Source organism: Salmo salar, chromosome 06 (assembly GCF_965601325.2).
Source record: "Salmo salar chromosome 06, fSalSal1, whole genome shotgun sequence".
Lineage (NCBI taxonomy): Eukaryota > Metazoa > Chordata > Actinopteri > Salmoniformes > Salmonidae > Salmo > Salmo salar.
This window is the reverse complement of record NC_138296.1, coordinates 79,469,346-79,485,886: the sequence shown is the minus strand read 5'-3', so window position 1 is coordinate 79,485,886 and position 16,541 is coordinate 79,469,346. Positions and strand designations below refer to the sequence as shown.

The following is a 16,541-nucleotide window of genomic DNA, read 5'->3' as shown; positions in this document are numbered from 1 at the left end:
AGGCACAGATCTGGGGAAGGGTACCAAAAAATGTCTGTAGCATTGAAGGTCCCCAAGAATACAGTGGCCGCTATCATTCTTAAATGGAGAATGGAGTCCATGGAGAATAAGAGCACCTCCTCCCAGCTGCACACTGCACTGAGGCTAGGAAACACTGTCACCACCGATAAATTACACTATAATGAAGAATTTCAATAAGCATTTTTCTACGGCTGGTCATGATTTCCACCTGTCTACCCCTGCCCCGGTCAACAGCCCTGCACCACCCCCCTGCTGGGCTAGACAATCTGGACCCTCTCTTTGTAAAATTATCTGCTGAAATTGTTGCAACCCCTATTACTAGCCTGTTCAACCTCTCTTTTGTATTGTCTGAGATTCCCAAAGATTGGAAAGCAACCGCAACTCTTCAAAAAGGGAGATACTCTAGACCCAAACTGCTACAGACCTATATCTATCCTACCCTGCCATTCTAAGGTCTTCGAAAGCCAAGTTAACAAACGGATTACCGACCATTTCGAATCCCACCGTACCTTCTCCGCTATGCAATCTGGTTTCAGAGCTGGTCATGGGTGCACCTCAGCCACGCTGAAGGTCCTAAACGATATCATAACCGCCATCGATAAGAGACAATACTGTGCTGCCGTATTCATCGACCTGGCCAAGGCTTTCGACTCAGTCAATCACCACATTCTTATCGGCAGACTAAACAGCCTACATCTCTGAGTTCAGTGTGTCAAATCAGAGGGCCTGTTGTCCGGACCTCTGGCAGTGGGGGTGCCACAGGGTTCAATTCTCTGGCCGACTCTCTTCTCGGTATACATCAATGATGTCGCTCTTGCTGCTGGTGATTCTCTGATCCACCTCTACGCAGACGACACCATTCTGTATACTTCTGGCCCTTCTTTGGACACTGTGTTAACTAACCTCCAGACGAGCTTCAATGCCATACAACTCTCCTTCCATTGCCTCCAACTGCTCTTAAATGCAAGTAAAACTAAAAGCATGCTCTTCAACAGATGGCTCCCCGCACCTGCACGCCCGTCCAGCATCACTACTCTGGACGGTTCTGACTTAGAATATGTGGACAACTACAAATACCTAGGTGTCTGGTTAGACTGTAAACTCTCCTTCCAGTCTCACATTAAACATCTCCAATCCAAAATCAAATCTAGAATCGGCTTCCTATTTCGCAACAAAGCATCCTTCACTCATGCTGCCAAACATACCCTTGTAAAACTGACCATCCTACTGATCCTCGACTTCGGCGATGTCATTTACAAAATAGCCTCCAACACTCAACAAATTGGATGCAGTCTATCACAGTGCCATTCGTTTTGTCACCAAAGCCCCATATTCTACCCACCACTGCGACCTGTACACTCTCATTTGCTGGCCCTCGCTTCATACTCGTCGCCAAACCCACTGGCTCCAGGTCATCTGCAAGTCTTTGCTAGGTAAAGCCCCACCTTATCTCAGTTCACTCATCACCATAGCAGCACCCACCTGTAGCACGCGCTCCAGCAGGTATATTTCACTGGTCACCCCCAAAGCCAATTCCTCCTTTGGCCGCCTTTCCTTCCAGCTCTCTGCTGCCAATGACTGGAACGAACTGCAAAAATCACTGAAGTTGGAGACACATATCTCCCTCACTAGCTTTAAGCTCCAGCTGTCAGAGCAGCTCACAGATCGCTGCACCTGTACATAGCCCATCTGTAAATAGCCCATCCAACTACCTCATCCCCATACTGTTATTTATTTATTTATCTTGCTCCTTTCACCCCAGTATCTCTACTTGCACTTTCATCTTCTGCACATCTACCATTCCAGTGTTTAATTGCTATATTGTAATTACTTTGCCACCATGGCCTATTTATTGCCATACCTCCCTTAACTTACCTCATTTGCACACAATGTATATAGACGTTTTTCTACTGAATTATATACTGTATGTTTGTTTATTCCATGTGTAACTCTGTGTTGTATGTGTCGAACTGCTTTGCTTTATCTTGGCCAAGTCGCAGTTGTAAATGAGAACTTGTTCTTAACTGGCCTACCTGGTTAAATAAAGGTGAAATACATTTTAAAAATTAAAAAAATGGAAGAAATATGGAATCACCAAGACTCTTCCAACAATTGGGGGAGAAGGGCCTTTGTCAGGGAGGTGGCCAAGAACCTGATGGTCACTCTGACAGAGCTCCAGAGTTCCTTTGTGGAGATGGGAGAACCTTCCAGAAAGACAATTGAATTTAATCAATTTTAGTATAAGGCTGTAACGTAACAAAATGTGGAAAAAGTCAAGGGGTCTGAATACTTTCCAAATGCACTGTATAGTGTAAGAAAAGCTGTTTATTCTGCTGCCCATTCTACTAATCATAGTTTCATCAAAGTGCAACATTCAGTTAAATGCAAACTTGCTGGACAAACATATTGCATATGATTTGGATAGTCTACATTTCCCGATGAGTGATTCCGAAATGTTGACATTGAATTATCTCAGAAACACTTCCCAGTGTTGATGATTTTGGGATAGATCTCTAATGACTAATCTTCCATTTATTCATGTAACGGGCTGCGTACAGGCGGCAGAGAAGTCAGGCGCAGGAGAGTTAAAACTGATTTACAACGGTGTCGTTTAATAAACATAAAACCACCATAAACAGAACAATCAATGAATGGGTCAAACAAAACCCGGTATCCACCAGCATAACGTACACAAGCACTACAAGAAACAATTCCAGACATGGGCATGGTGGGAACAGAGGGTTAACTTCTCTGGCCTAGGTGGGACGTGACCGTCCCACACTATTCAACAGCCAGTGAAATAGCATGGCGCGAAATACAAAACAGCAAAAATATCATAATTTCAATTTCTCAAACATACGACTATTTTACACCATTTTAAAGATACACTTCTCCTTAATGTAACCACATTGTCCGATTTCAAAAAAGGCTTTACAGCGAAAGCAAAACATTAGATTATGTTAGGAGAGTACATAGACAAAAATAACCACACAGCCATTTTCCAAGCAAGGATATATGTCACAAAAGCCCCAAACACAGCTAAATGAAGCACTAACCTTTGACGATCTTCACCAGATGACACTCCTAGGACATCATATTACACAATACATGTATGTTTTGTTCGATAAAGTTCATTTTTATATCCAAAAACAGCATTTTACATTGGTGCGTGATGTTCAGAAAATGTATTCCCAAATGTGCACGTCAATTTACAAAAATACTCATCATAAACGTTGACAAAATATATAACAATTATTTAAAGAATTATAGATAGACTACTCCTGGATGCAACCGCTGTATCAGAATTTAAAATAGCTTTACGGAGAAAGCACATTTTTCAATATTCTGAGTACATAGCTCGCCATCACAGCAAGCTATACAGACACCCGCCAAGTTCGGGGTCACCTAAACTCAGAATTAGTATTATAAATATTATTTTACCTTTGCTGATCTTCGTCAGAATGCACTCCCAGGACTGCTACTTCCACAAGAAATGTTGGTTTTGTTCGAAATAATCCATATTTATGTCCAAATACCTCAGTTTTGTTCGTGCGTACAGAGCACTATCCAAAGGCATAACGCGCGAGCGCGGTACCAGAGATGAAAAGTCTAAATGTTCCATTACCGTTCTTAGAAGCATGTCAAACACTGTTTAAAATCAATCTTTATGGTATTTTTAACGTAAAAATGCGATAATATTCCAACCGGACAATAGCATATTCATTCAAGAAGAAAAAGCAGGAACGGCACGCTCACGGGACCGAGCATATCCAATCCCTTTGTCCTCAGGCAGTCCACTGATTGACTGAGCTACTATTCTCTGCCCAGTGACAGGAGAATGCTGAAAGAACTTTCTGAAGGCTGTTGACAGCCAATGGAAGCCTTAGGAAGTGCAACGTGACCCCACAGACACTGTAGTTTCGATAGAGATTCAAAAGAATAACTACAATTCTCAGACTTTCCACTTCCTGGTTGGATTTTTCTCAGGTTTTTGCCTGCCATATGAGTTGTTATACTCACAGACACCATTTAAACAGTTTTAGAAACTTCAGAGTGTTTTCTATCAAAATCTACTAATAATATGCATATTCTAGTTTCTGGGCCAGAGTAGTAACCAGTTTAATTTGGGTACGTTTTTCATCCGGCCGTGAAAATACTGCCCCCTATACTTTAAGAAGTTAAATACACAACATGTAATTGATGGAATTGAAACCAGGTGTGAGGGAAGACAAGACAAAACCAATGGAAAATTAAAGGTGGATCGGCAATGGCTAGAAGGCCGGTGACTTCGACCGCCAAACGCCGCCCGAACTAGGAGAGGGGCCGACTTCGGCGGAAGTTGTGACAGTACCCTCCCCCTTGACACGCGGCTTGAGCAGCGCGCCGACACCGGCCTCGGGGACGAGCCTGAGGGCGAGGCGCAGGGCGATCCGGACGAAGACGGTGGAACTCCTGCAGCATTGAAAGGTCCAACACATCCTCGACCGGAACCCAGCACCTCTCCTCCAGACCGTACCCCTCCCACTCCATGAAATACTGAAGGCCCCATCGCCTGGCGCCTCGAATCCAGTATAGAGCGAACGGAGAACGCCGGGCCGGCCCCCCCCCCCCAATGTCCAGAGGGGGCGGAGGAACCTCCCGCACCTTAGACTCCTGGAGCGGACCAGCCACCACCGGCCTGAGAAGAGACACATGGAACGAGGGGTTAATACGGTAATTGGGTGGAAGTTGTAACCTATAACAAACCTCATTCACTCTCCTCAGGACTTTAAATGGCCCCACAAACCGCACTGGAAGGGAGAGAGGTTAGTGGAGGAGTGGCGAAGCGAGTTCTGTGCCATCTCAGCCCAGGGCATGAACGCCATCCCACTCCCCCGGCCGGTCCTGGCAATAGGACCGCAGAAACCTGCCCACATCCTGGTTTACTCTCTCCACCTGCCCATTACTCTCGGGGTGAAACCCTGAAGTAAGGCTGATCGAGACCCCCAGATGTTCCATGAATGCCTTCCAGACCCTAGACGTGAACTGGGGACCTCGATCAGACAATATATCCTCAGGCACCCCGTAGTGCCGGAAGACGTGCGTAAACAAGGCCTCCGCAGTCTGTAGGGCCGTAGGGAGACCGGGCAGAGGGAGGAGACGACAGGACTTTGAGAAACAATCCACAATGACCAGGATCGCGGTGTTACCCTGTGAGAGTGGAAGATCAGTCAGAAAATCCACTGACAGGTGCGACCAAGGCCGTTGTGGAACGGGTAAGGGGTGTAGCTTACCTATGGGCAGGTGCCTAGGAGCCTTACACTGGGCACACACTGAGCAGGAGGAAACATAAACCCTCACGTCCTTAGCCAAGGTAGGCCACCGGTACCTTCCGCTCAAACAGCGCACTGTCCAACTGATCCCAGGATGACCAGAGGAGGGTGACGTGTGGGCCCAATAGATCAACCGGTCACAAACAGCAGACGGGACGTACAGACGCCCAGCGGGACACTGGACGGGAGCGGGCTCTGCACGTAACGCCTGCTCAATGTCCGTGTCCAGCTCCCACACTACCGGCGCCACCAGGCAGGAGGCGGGGAGTATGGGAGTGGGATCCATGGGCCACTCCTCTGTGTCATACAGCAGAGACAATGCGTCTGCCTTCACATTCTGTGAGCCTGGTCTGTAGGAAAGGGTAAACACAAAACGGATGAAAAACATGGCCCACCTTGCCTGGCGAGGGTTCAGTCTCCTCGCCGCCCGAATGTACTCCAGATTACGGTGGTCAATCCAGATGAGAAAAGGGTGTCTAGCCCCCTTAAGCCAATGTCTCCACGCCTTCAAGGCCTTGACGACAGCCAACAGCTCCGGTCCCCCACGTCATAGTTTCGCTCCGACGGGATGAGCTTCTTCGAAAAGAAGGCACAGGGGCGGAGCTTCGGTGGCGTACCCGAGGGCTGAGAGCACAGCTCCTATCACAGCCTCGGACACGTCCACCTCTACTATGAACGCTAAAGAGGGATCCGGATGGGCCAGCACGGGATCCGAGGTAAAGAGAGCCCTCAGGTGACTAAAAGCCCTGTCCGACCTCAGCTGACCACTGCAAGCGCACCGGGCCCCCCTTCAGCAGTGAGGTAATTGGAGCCGCTACCTGACCAAAACCCCGGATAAACCTCCGGTAGTAGTTGGCAAACCCTAAGAACCGCTGCACCTCCTTTACCGTGGTGTGAGTCGGCCAATTACGCACGGCTGAAATGTGGTCACTCTCCATCTCCACCCCTGAGGTGGAAATGCGATACCCTAGGAAGGAGACGGACTGCTGGAAGAACAGGCATTTCTCAGCCTTGACGTACAGGTCATGCTCCAACAGGCGACCAAGCACCCTGCGCACCAGGAAAACATGCTCGGCGAGTGTAGCGGAGTATATCAAAATGTCATCAATATACACCACTACACCCTGCCCGTGCAGGTCCCTGAAAATCTTGTCTACAAAGGCTTGGAAGACTGATGGTGCATTCATCAACCCGTACGGTATGACGAGGTACTCATAGTGCCCTGGGGTGGTACTGAAAGCCGTTTTCCACTCGTCTACCTCCCGGATACGCACCAGGTTGTAAGCGCTCCTGAGATCTAGTTTGGTGAAGAAGCGCGACCCGTGCATTGACTCAATCGCTGTTGCTATGAGTGGTAGCGGGTAACTATACTTCACAGTGATCTGGTTCAGACCCCGATAGTCAATACACGGCGCAGCCCTCCCTCCTTCTTCTTCACAAAAAATAAACTCGAGGAGGCGGGTGAAGTGGAGGACCGAATGTACCCCTGACACAGGGATTCGGAGACATATGTTTCCATAGTCTCCGTCTCCGCCTGTGAGAGAGGATACACGTGACTCCTGAGAAGTGCAGCGTCTACTAGGAGATTTATCGCACAATCGCCCCGTCGATGGGGTGGTAATTGAGTCGCCTGAAGGCGAGAGCCAAATCGGCATATTCAGGGGGAATGGAGACCTGGTCTGAACTCTCCACCGTAGTAGCACCAGCGGAAACCCCTAAACACCTCCCCGAGCACTCTCGCGACCACCCTGTGAGAGCCCTCTGTGGCCAAGAAACAGTGGGGTTATGACAAGTTAACCAGGGTAGGCCTAGCACCACGGGAAACGCAGGAAAGTCAATAAGGAAGAGACTAATTCTCTCCTTGTGACCCCCCTGCATCACCATGCCCAGAGGAGCAGTGACCTCCATAATCAACCCTGGCCCTAATGGTCGAGTGTCTAAGGTGTGAACGGGGGAAGGGCACAGCCACGGGAACAATGGGGATCCCTAAACTATGGGCGAACGCTCTATCAATAAAATTCCCAGCCGCGCCTGAATCGACGAGCGCCTTATGCTGGGAATGCGGGGAAAACTCAGGGAAAGTGACATACACAAACATATGTGCAACAGAGGGCTCTGGGTGAGAATGGTGCCGGCTCACCTGGGGTGACGCCAGAGCGCCCTGCCTGCTGCCTCGATACCTAGAGGAACCAACCCGGCACCGACCGGCAGTGTGACCTCTGCGGCCACAGATGGTGCACGAGCTGGAACCCCCTCCGGTCTCCCTGCACACCTCCCCTCCCAGCTCCATGGGTATTGTAGAAGGGGGTGCGTGGGGATGGAACCAACAGACCCCGATCTGAACGTCCGCGGGTAGCCAGCAGGTTGTCCAGCCGGATTGACAGGTCCACAAGCTGGTCGAACGTGAGGGTGGTGTCTCTGCAGGCCAACTCCCGACGGACGTCCTCGCGCAGACTGCAGCGATACTGGTTGATCAAGGCCCTGTCGTTCCATCCCGTGCCGGCAGCCAGGGTCCGAAACTCCAAGGCGAACTCTTGTGCGCTCCTCGTCCCCTGCCTCAGATGGATGAGGCGTGGGTAAACTCCTCAAATTGGTCCAACGCCGTATCTCCCTCTCTCCACACGGCGTTGGCCCACTCCAGGGCTTTCCCAGTGAGGCACGAGACGAGGGTGGACACCCTCTCACGGCCCGAAGGAGCCGGGTGGACGGTTGCCAGGTACAAGTCCAGTTGTAATAGGAACCCCTGGCAGTTCGCAATCGTCCCATCGTATTCCTGGGGCAGAGAGAGGCGAATCCCACTGGGACCAGGAGAAGGAGGAGTGCTTAGTGGAGACCCTGGTTGTGCTGGTGGAGGCGATGGGAGAACTACCTATCTCTCCCTGCGGTCCATTGTCTGGACAACGCGGTCCATGGCAGTGCCAAGATGGTGGAGCATTGCTTCATGCTCCCGAACACACTCTTCCACCCCTATGCCCGGGGTACCTGCTCCTGCTGACTCCATAGGTTTGGTCCAGAATTCTGTAACGGGATGCGTACTGGCGGCAGAGAAGTCAGGCGCAGTAGAGCGAAAAGTAATTTACAACGGTGTCGTTTAATAAACATAAAACCACCGTAAACAGAACAATCAATGACTGGGTCAAACAAAACCTGGTGTCCACCAGCATAACGTACACAAGCACTACAAGAAACAATTCCGGACAAGGACATGGGGGGAACAGAGGGTTAAATACACAACATGTAATTGATAGAATTGAAACCAGGTGTGAGGGAAGACAAGACAAAACCAATGGAAAATGAAATGTGGATCGGAGATGGCTAGAAGGCCGGTGACTTCGAACTTGCGTGACACAGATACCATTCTACAATACCAAATGAGTATGGATTTCTCTAGAAGCAGTGACAATGATTGGATCAATAACAGACGTTCAACAAGTGCTACTTGGCTTCAACAAGTCGTGACAGGGCTTTGATGAATCTGCTGCTTCTTTTCAATCATCTCAATTTATAATATTTTTTTGGGTGGGGGGCCTCCGTTTATACAGGCAGCCTAATTCTGATATGTTTCCACTAATTGGTCTTTGAAAAATCTGGGCCTCGTTTCCCAGAGCATTTGTAGTGTTAAGATCATCGTTAGAACCATCTTACGATGTATCTTTAGTAGCCTAGCCGATCTGTTGCCCAGAGCCTTCGTTAGTAATGTTGCTCTTAAGAACGAACCTTTGCACATCTACAAGTGATACAGACAAGTCGAAGAGCAGTCAAAGTGCATCGTTGGGTGTTTTTTGCCCTCCGCGTCAATTTATTCACAGAAGTTCTCCGCTAAACATAGGCTACCTAGCCTAAACCTAAACATCTTTATTCTATCTGTCTGACCGACCGCTGATAACTTCAGAACGAAGTTGACTACAAATACAACGTTGCCAAAGTATTTACAATTGTTACAAACAAGTGAAAGATAAAACAATGCATCAAATGAAAACCAAGATGACTGCATTACAATACAAATGGGCTACATGGGCGTCGGCTATATATTTCAATTATATCTGTAATTTTTGCCTCAATATTTTTAATGCTGTGACAATATGTGCTCAATGATGTGCCCAACTTGTGATTTAGTAGTTTATTATTTGTGTAAGCATAATAAGCCTCAATATTTTCAGCCATTGGTGGTAATATCTCTCTAGGAGCTGATCCGTCGTCAGTACTGTAGAATAATTCGAATGTTAAGGTAAGATTTGAGTGAAGGCTGATCCTGAGAGAAGCGTTGCTTTTCTGTCGATACTATCAGTAGGGTCTAACGACTCACTTAGCGAAGGTTCACTCTACATGCTTGTTTGTAAAACACTTAAAATGTTGGCTCGTAATTAACGATGCAACAGCTACGATCATGGTAATGCTCATGTTACATCGCAACTGGGAAACGAGGAGCAGAATTGGGCTGCCTGCAAACTCCACTCAGTCCTGGATGTGCAATACATATTGGCCCGGTTTCCCGATTGCAATGGAATTTAGGCTTACAAGTGTTTAAAAGATGCATCTTTCCTACAACGGCCAAAGATGTAACGCACATCATGAAATATAAGCAAAAATGATAGACAGCTAAATTGAATTAACATAACATTGATTTCAATATCATTCAAATATATAGGTCTATGTAGCCTATACTGTATTTATCTTTTAATACAGTCTTCTCGGTTTTCATTTGAAGTCAGTATATCCTTCGTTTGTCAGGCAAAGAAATGACCAACGTTGTACTTGTAGTCACTGTCACATTCGTTCTGAAGTTGTAGGTGTTCACTTAAAGACAGATAAACATATTGATTTTTTGGTTAGCGGAGATCTTATGTGTATAAAGTTACGCGGAAGGGCAAAAAAGCATCTAACGGGGTACTTAGCTGTTTTACTAGTGGTCTGAGCAGACGTTAAATAACGAGCGTTTTCAAGAGCAACTATAGCAACGATGGTTTTAGGAAAGAGCTAGGAGATTTAACGATGCTCCCAGGGTTCTAAAGATGAATTTAGCCTTAAGATGCTTTTGGCAAACCGGGACCTGATGTTTTGGATTGAATTGCATTTCAAAATCGCATTTCCCATTTGAAAGTATAGACCTTTACATTTTGATGATCATAATGCTGATATTGACTAACTCTAATTGCATATAAATATTTTTAATTATACAATATATGAATATATCATCATAGCGTGATGTCCACGCAGTAAAAATGCTGTGAAATCGATACCTTGATTGTTGTTGGCTTTTTATTCGACCACTGCACGCTATGATTATGGACTAATTCGTTTTTTGGGGGGGGGGTCCCCATTCTAGGCATAAACTGAGATTCTATATTCTACAAAAATAATGTAAAAAGGTCAATTCCCCTCTCCTAAATAATTACAAAATGCAGCAGAATATATTATTTTCTCCTCTTTTATCTATTAAATGAGACCTGCATAGGCCCCTCTGAGTTTGATTTTAGGAGGACTGGTCTAATAAGAAACCGTTGGCCTTTTACCTAACGTGCTTTTATACTGTATTTATTTTGATTTTCTGTATGTGTGGATTGGTGAATTTAATGGCAATTCTGACAAACACATAGCATAGGCCTATTTTCAGTTGGTAAAATGTGGATTTTCCTCGCCTGATTTGCTGACACCCAAAGGGGTCTTTTGTAAAGCTTTAAAAACGTATTCCTTTATAACAGACAATTTTAGTGGGAATGTGAATGTTGGTGACTGGGGGAGTCTTGGAAAGCGGCTCCGTGTGAACTGGACAGTTCCGTCAGTGAAATGTTGGATTATCCTCCCTGCAAAACGGGATTAACATTGCTTTCCCAGTCTGCACATTCCTGCTTCTGACACTTCAAATAGTATGTGTGTGTGTGTGTGTGTGTGTGCGTGTATGCTTGTGCGTATGTGTGTGTGCACCTTGGCTTGAATTCAAATATCATTGTTGTTGAGTAATAGACCTGTTCATCATGTTTTATGTAATATGTGTTGTTTTCTCTAAAACTCAGATGTGTTGACAGAACAAAATGACAATATCAAGGCTATTGATGAATAACTAGAAAGAAAACAACATGGTTTTAAGAAGTTAAACAGGCGACACTGGGGAATCAGTTCAAACGTTCTTTATTTTGTGTTTAGCCTTTTCATAGCAGTTTGGCATAACAACATTGAGCTGTATTTGGTCATTGATGGACACTGATGTTTCAGGCAACTTTGCTGCTCATTGACTCGGCCACTCACACTGTTTGCAAACTCCCTATTTCAACTAATATTTCATCGTAATAATTTATCATACTTAAACATTTTTAAAAAACGATTCAATTCACAGCTGGGTGATCGCAGATGCGAAACTCGGAATTGCATACGGGTACAAGGAATCACAGTCTCAAAAAGCTAACACAAATAGAAAATGCCAAAACACTTAGGGGACATTTATGAGCACACGCATACTGGTTGATTGTCTGTTGGAACTAGTGTCTTATAAACATTTTTCATAAATTAAATAGTGCATCCAGGTTCGCCTCACAGGCGCGCACACGCACGCACACACGCACACAATGCTTTGATCAAAGGGCCCCTTTAGTTTGCCAACCAAGAGGAGAGGATCGGGGAGTCGTAAGAAGCTTATGGAAAGCTGACCCATTCCACGCGCTTAGCCAAGGATTGCAGCTTCTCTTGATCATTTTCTTCTTGGGCAACAACACTTTTGTTCCATGTCCTTGATCAAAGTTAAAGAGAGTTCACTGAATTTTCAATAAGTTAACTCAGCAGTTGTTACGCTGTCAGACAGACGAAGCGGCAGCTCCTCTCCTCTCACACTGCTGCTGTTCGGGGTAATAGTTTGATGCCCAGGACCAGCCATTGGAAAACGATGCCTTTCGCCGACTCATTCCCTGCCAACCTATCTGGCCCACCGGATTGACTGACGTTTATTTCACCACATTGTGAAAATATAATGTCACTCAATCATTCTTCTCACAACACCTGAAATTTCCACGAGGACTGGTCTTTGTAATCCAAACAGTCTGTGTTGAAGTTGAGTTTCCAGGCCGCGGCCTGGTCCTTGTAATCCAGGCAGTCTGTGGGACCACTGAAGCTCAGTCCCGCTGCCCCATACCCTGGCGTGGAGAGGGACGAAGGCGGGCTCAGGTGGCTGGAAACCCCGTTGCTGCCCATGGGGCTCATGGTGGAGCCCGCCGCGGAGAGCTGGTGGTGCATAGGCGCCAAGTAAGATCCGCAGTCCATCCCGCTGAAATACGATGAGGATCCGGTGTAGCCTTGGCTGTATCCGGACGCCTGGGTGTAGGTCATCGGGTAAGACCGTTGCATACAAGAGGAGGAGGTAGAGAGTGGGTCAGAGAGCGGGGAGATGGAGGCCGGGCTCCAGATGGACACCGGGGCAGTACTGCTGCTTACGAGCGGGATTGAGGTGCTGGGGGGCGGTGTGAACTGGCCGCTGGCACCGCTCTCGGAGCTGGCTTCTCTCATTGGGGAACTTCTCTTTTTGACGGGTTTGGTCTTGCTCTGCGCGCCGCTCTGGGACTGTTGTGCCTGCTGGCGACACTTCGCCCTTCGGTTTTTAAACCATACCTGGAAGAATAATTAATGTGTTGAATTGTAGTAATAAAATGGAGAGGATGCTCAGACAGTTTATTTATCACCCCATGAACGCTAAAAAATGTGTTGTAGCGTTTTATTCATGTTTAATTTCAATACAGTTTGCCATAGTGGATGCAAAAGAAGAGGCTCGTAGGACTATCCACTGGGGGATGAACACTCCATCAATTATCAGAGTGGAGAAGACACGCTCTGAAGTGCGTTCTGGGTGCTTGACTACTCAAGTTGAAATTAACAAGCTGTGTAAGTGGCCTTGACTCAAAACCCGGATGAACGTGTGTTTACTCAAAAGCCTAGGGACTCACCTGAACACGAGACTCAGGTAAATTGATCTTCAGAGCCACCTCCTCGCGCATAAAGATGTCTGGGTAGCGGGTCTTGGCGAACAAGTTCTCCAGAATGTCCAGCTGGGCGCGCGTAAAGGTCGTCCTCTCGCGCCTCTGTTTACGAGGGGCGCCTGTGTGAGAAAAGGTCTGTTCGTTAAGTCAACATTAAGTAGCCTACTTTACAAATACAAACAGGTTATTGCTTTAGGAGAAAAACATTGTTTTATCCTACATGGGCTAATCAATGTGGCTTGTCAACTGTAGGCTATCCAATAGGCCTAAAGTTGCAATTTTGATCATGGGCAGTTAGGCAATGTTTAGATGGATAAATCGTTTTTCGGTTGATATTTCAGACAGGAATATTTTTCTTTGCTCAGATCTCTTTTTTCAAACGTTTCCAAGACATGATTCTTGTTAGTTAAGGATCATTAATAATTGACATGTAGTACACCCCACGAGAACCAGAAGAATATTGTAGCGTTTAATGTACAACATTATCCCCTCGTAGTTTAGATAATTCACTACAGACATAAGCAAGATGAGAATGTTTATAAAGCCAATGGCAAATTATATCGAAAACACAACTTTGAATAAATTATAATTCCAAGTCTACAGTAGTATATATTTGTAACTTGTTTTTATCTTATCGTTATCAGTTCATTTAATCATCATTTCGTAAGAAATAGACGAGACAATAAACAAATCAAATCTATGCAATAGGCCTAAGCCATTTGAGGTGATTTCATTATTTCATGGTTATTTGTGTAAGAAATGTCTTCCATGACCTCACCTGGATAGCCGATAGACGGGTGGAGCAGGTCCATTCCGGAGGCAGACAAACTCAGACCGTTGACTGTGTACTGCGGCTGCTTCAGATAAGACATCATTCTAGCCTCCGATCGAAGGGCAAAGTTGCAGAGAATTTTGAAAACAAAAATGCGTTGAAAAGTACCCTTTTTAGTTTAGTCCTCAAGTGTTGGATTCTTCTCAATTCTTCTGCCGAAACCTGAACAGAACACAACAGGAAAGAGAGAGAGTGTGGTTTTGGTTAAAGGATAAGTCCTTGGTTATTCGTTGGAGGCGTTACGCGCTCTTTACGCAGCGAGGTGAATTTAAAAAATGAGCGTCGTCCTGCACCGCCAGCGCTCTTAAAGCAGATCGGAGACCCCCAGCTGTCCTTGTGGACTGAGGATCCTCTGTCTGTCTTACAAACGTTTGCGCCACTACCCCCCACCCCTCACACACACACACCACCATCACCACCACATCCCACCAGCACCAAAAACATCCCATCATTTCAGCACGCCTTCTTCGAGAACAAAAACATTGTCGTTAAAATGCGCACACACATTGGGCCCCAACAAGGCAAGGCGCACCATTAGCATAGTACCCACAGGTTAGCATCAGCTAATTGTCTCCAGTATAGACGGCATGATTGGGGGCCATTTGCAAAGACAAAGCCCACTGTTGACCAGATAAATAATGCTGATGACAAAAGAGCCGTTGGCGACAAAAAAAAGAGAGACAATACTGTAAACCCAGCGCTCTACATATTCAGGCAATTAAACTACCACAGCATCTTACATTCTATCTATAGAATGTGTCTGCTGAAAGGGCGAAATCCCTTCTACATTTAAATGTGAACGTCAATTTAGCAAAATTACGAGAAACTTGGGGAAACTGTTCCATAATTGTAATTCGAGCCGACATTATTGACACTCCCTGGGCGATTTCTACCTAATTAATAGCTCCCGGTAATTAGATTTAAGTGATGAGACTATCGAAGAGTGTTGATTAGCAAAAAACACTTTATCTTAATCTAAGCAAACAAGCACTTGCTCCGCAACTAAGAACCGATCACATTTCTCTCATTCGGTGGAGAGTCTCTTTTTAGAGAGAGTTCTTTCCTATAATAAAACAATATTCTACACTAAATGAAAATGTTCCCTTCATAAATTCAACAACATCGTATTTGATATTAAATGTAGCCTACACTGGTAGGTCTAATAAGCCCTCAATAATCCTTATGTACATTTGTTAGGAAGAACCAACAATCTAGCCATCAATCACCCAGAAAGGAAACAATGTATTTTCCCACTATCCACTTGAATGGTGTTGAAACAAACATTATGTGGGTAGTAATTATTAGACTATCTGCCTAATAATATAGCCCAGGCCTATACAGTTTGGCCCCAAACGGCGAACAATATTTCCAAGCGTCATATTGATCTAGTACACTTGTATTGTACATTTCAAAGAGACCTACATTGAAATTACATTTAAAGTTTGGCCTATAAAAAACTACAAATACAAAAACACAAACACAGGATCGCACGGTGTAGTGTATTACAATGTAACAATACCTAAGGATGCATGTCTGTTTATTTATGAAAGGATAGGCTTATAAAACGTTTTGCCAATCATTTAGCAAATCATAAATTGTTACATTCAAGTTGATAGTTGGAATGTTTCGTTGTAGCCTATGGTCCTTTAGATTGGAACCAATCTGCTCCTACCTGTAGAATCGAAGTTGCAACTGCGAGTTCCCTCCTCCTCTCGTGCACGTATCCCAATAGGAGACTTCATACGTTTTTATATGTAACGGCCACCGGTCTCAATCTGTCACTTTTTTTCACCCAGACCCATCTACCGGTTGCTCCACATCAGTTCAATAATAATTACCCTGTCCGAGAATTAATTATTATTGCCCACAAGTTAAAAAAAAAAAAAATCCAAAAGTTTTTTAAAAAGAAATTAACGAGATAATCCGTACGGCACGCGCTGCCCTGATTACAGGACGCTAGCCGCGACTCCGAGCGCTCCGCATTCGGGCTGATTAATTTTCTGCGTCACGAAAATAAAACAAAGACTGGCATTGTATTTATTAAGCCAGCTGACTGCCAGACAACCTCCCCCAACCTCACTCACTTTCCCAAACTGATACAGGCTGCATCATAATAACAACAACAATAATAATAGGCTAATAATAATATGAAATATAGGCCTAATATAATAATAATAATTATAATAATAATAATAATAATATGCGAATATAAGAAGAAGAAGAAGAAGAATCTTATTATCATTAAGTTAACAGCGTGACATTTAAAAATATCTATATTTTAACTGCAAATGCAGTGTTTTCAACAGTTCAGTTGGGCTTTCCCAGCAGGCAACAAACTATAAAACCATCACTGAGTGGACATTCTTCTCAATCAACATCCATAAACAACATTTTCGTCTTGATGAATATGGGTTA

At 45.3% G+C, this 16,541-nt stretch overlaps 1 protein-coding gene across 2 annotated transcripts; it reads right to left on the bottom strand.

Moving 5' to 3' along the window:
- Positions 1–11,446: 11,446 nt before the first annotated feature.
- LOC106608085 (homeobox protein OTX2) lies at positions 11,447–16,154 on the bottom strand. Of its 2 annotated transcripts, XM_014205787.3 has the most exons (4): positions 15,799–16,154; positions 14,073–14,288; positions 13,262–13,413; positions 11,447–12,929 (listed from the first exon to the last, which is right to left on the bottom strand). In XM_014205787.3, exons 2-4 carry the CDS (start codon positions 14,167–14,169, stop codon positions 12,315–12,317), a joined length of 864 nt encoding a protein of 287 aa, XP_014061262.1. In that variant the 5' UTR covers positions 14,170–14,288; positions 15,799–16,154; the 3' UTR covers positions 11,447–12,314. The 2 variants fall into 2 exon arrangements, with proteins under 2 accessions (XP_014061262.1, XP_082833129.1); XM_082977003.1 differs by lacking the exon at positions 15,799–16,154 and having other exon boundaries at positions 14,073–14,488.
- Between the last annotated feature and the right edge of the window lie 387 nt (positions 16,155–16,541).

Excerpts from the sequence above, each read along its gene's own strand:
- LOC106608085 (XM_014205787.3), bottom strand. The coding sequence starts at position 14,169 with ATGATGTCTTATCTGAAGCAGCCGCAGTACACAGTCAACGGTCTGAGT. Across the intron at positions 13,414-14,072 it reads CCCGTCTATCGGCTATCCAG|GCGCCCCTCGTAAACAGAGG; the intron begins GTGAGGTCATGG and ends TTTCTCACACAG. Across the intron at positions 12,930-13,261 it reads TACCTGAGTCTCGTGTTCAG|GTATGGTTTAAAAACCGAAG; the intron begins GTGAGTCCCTAG and ends TTATTCTTCCAG.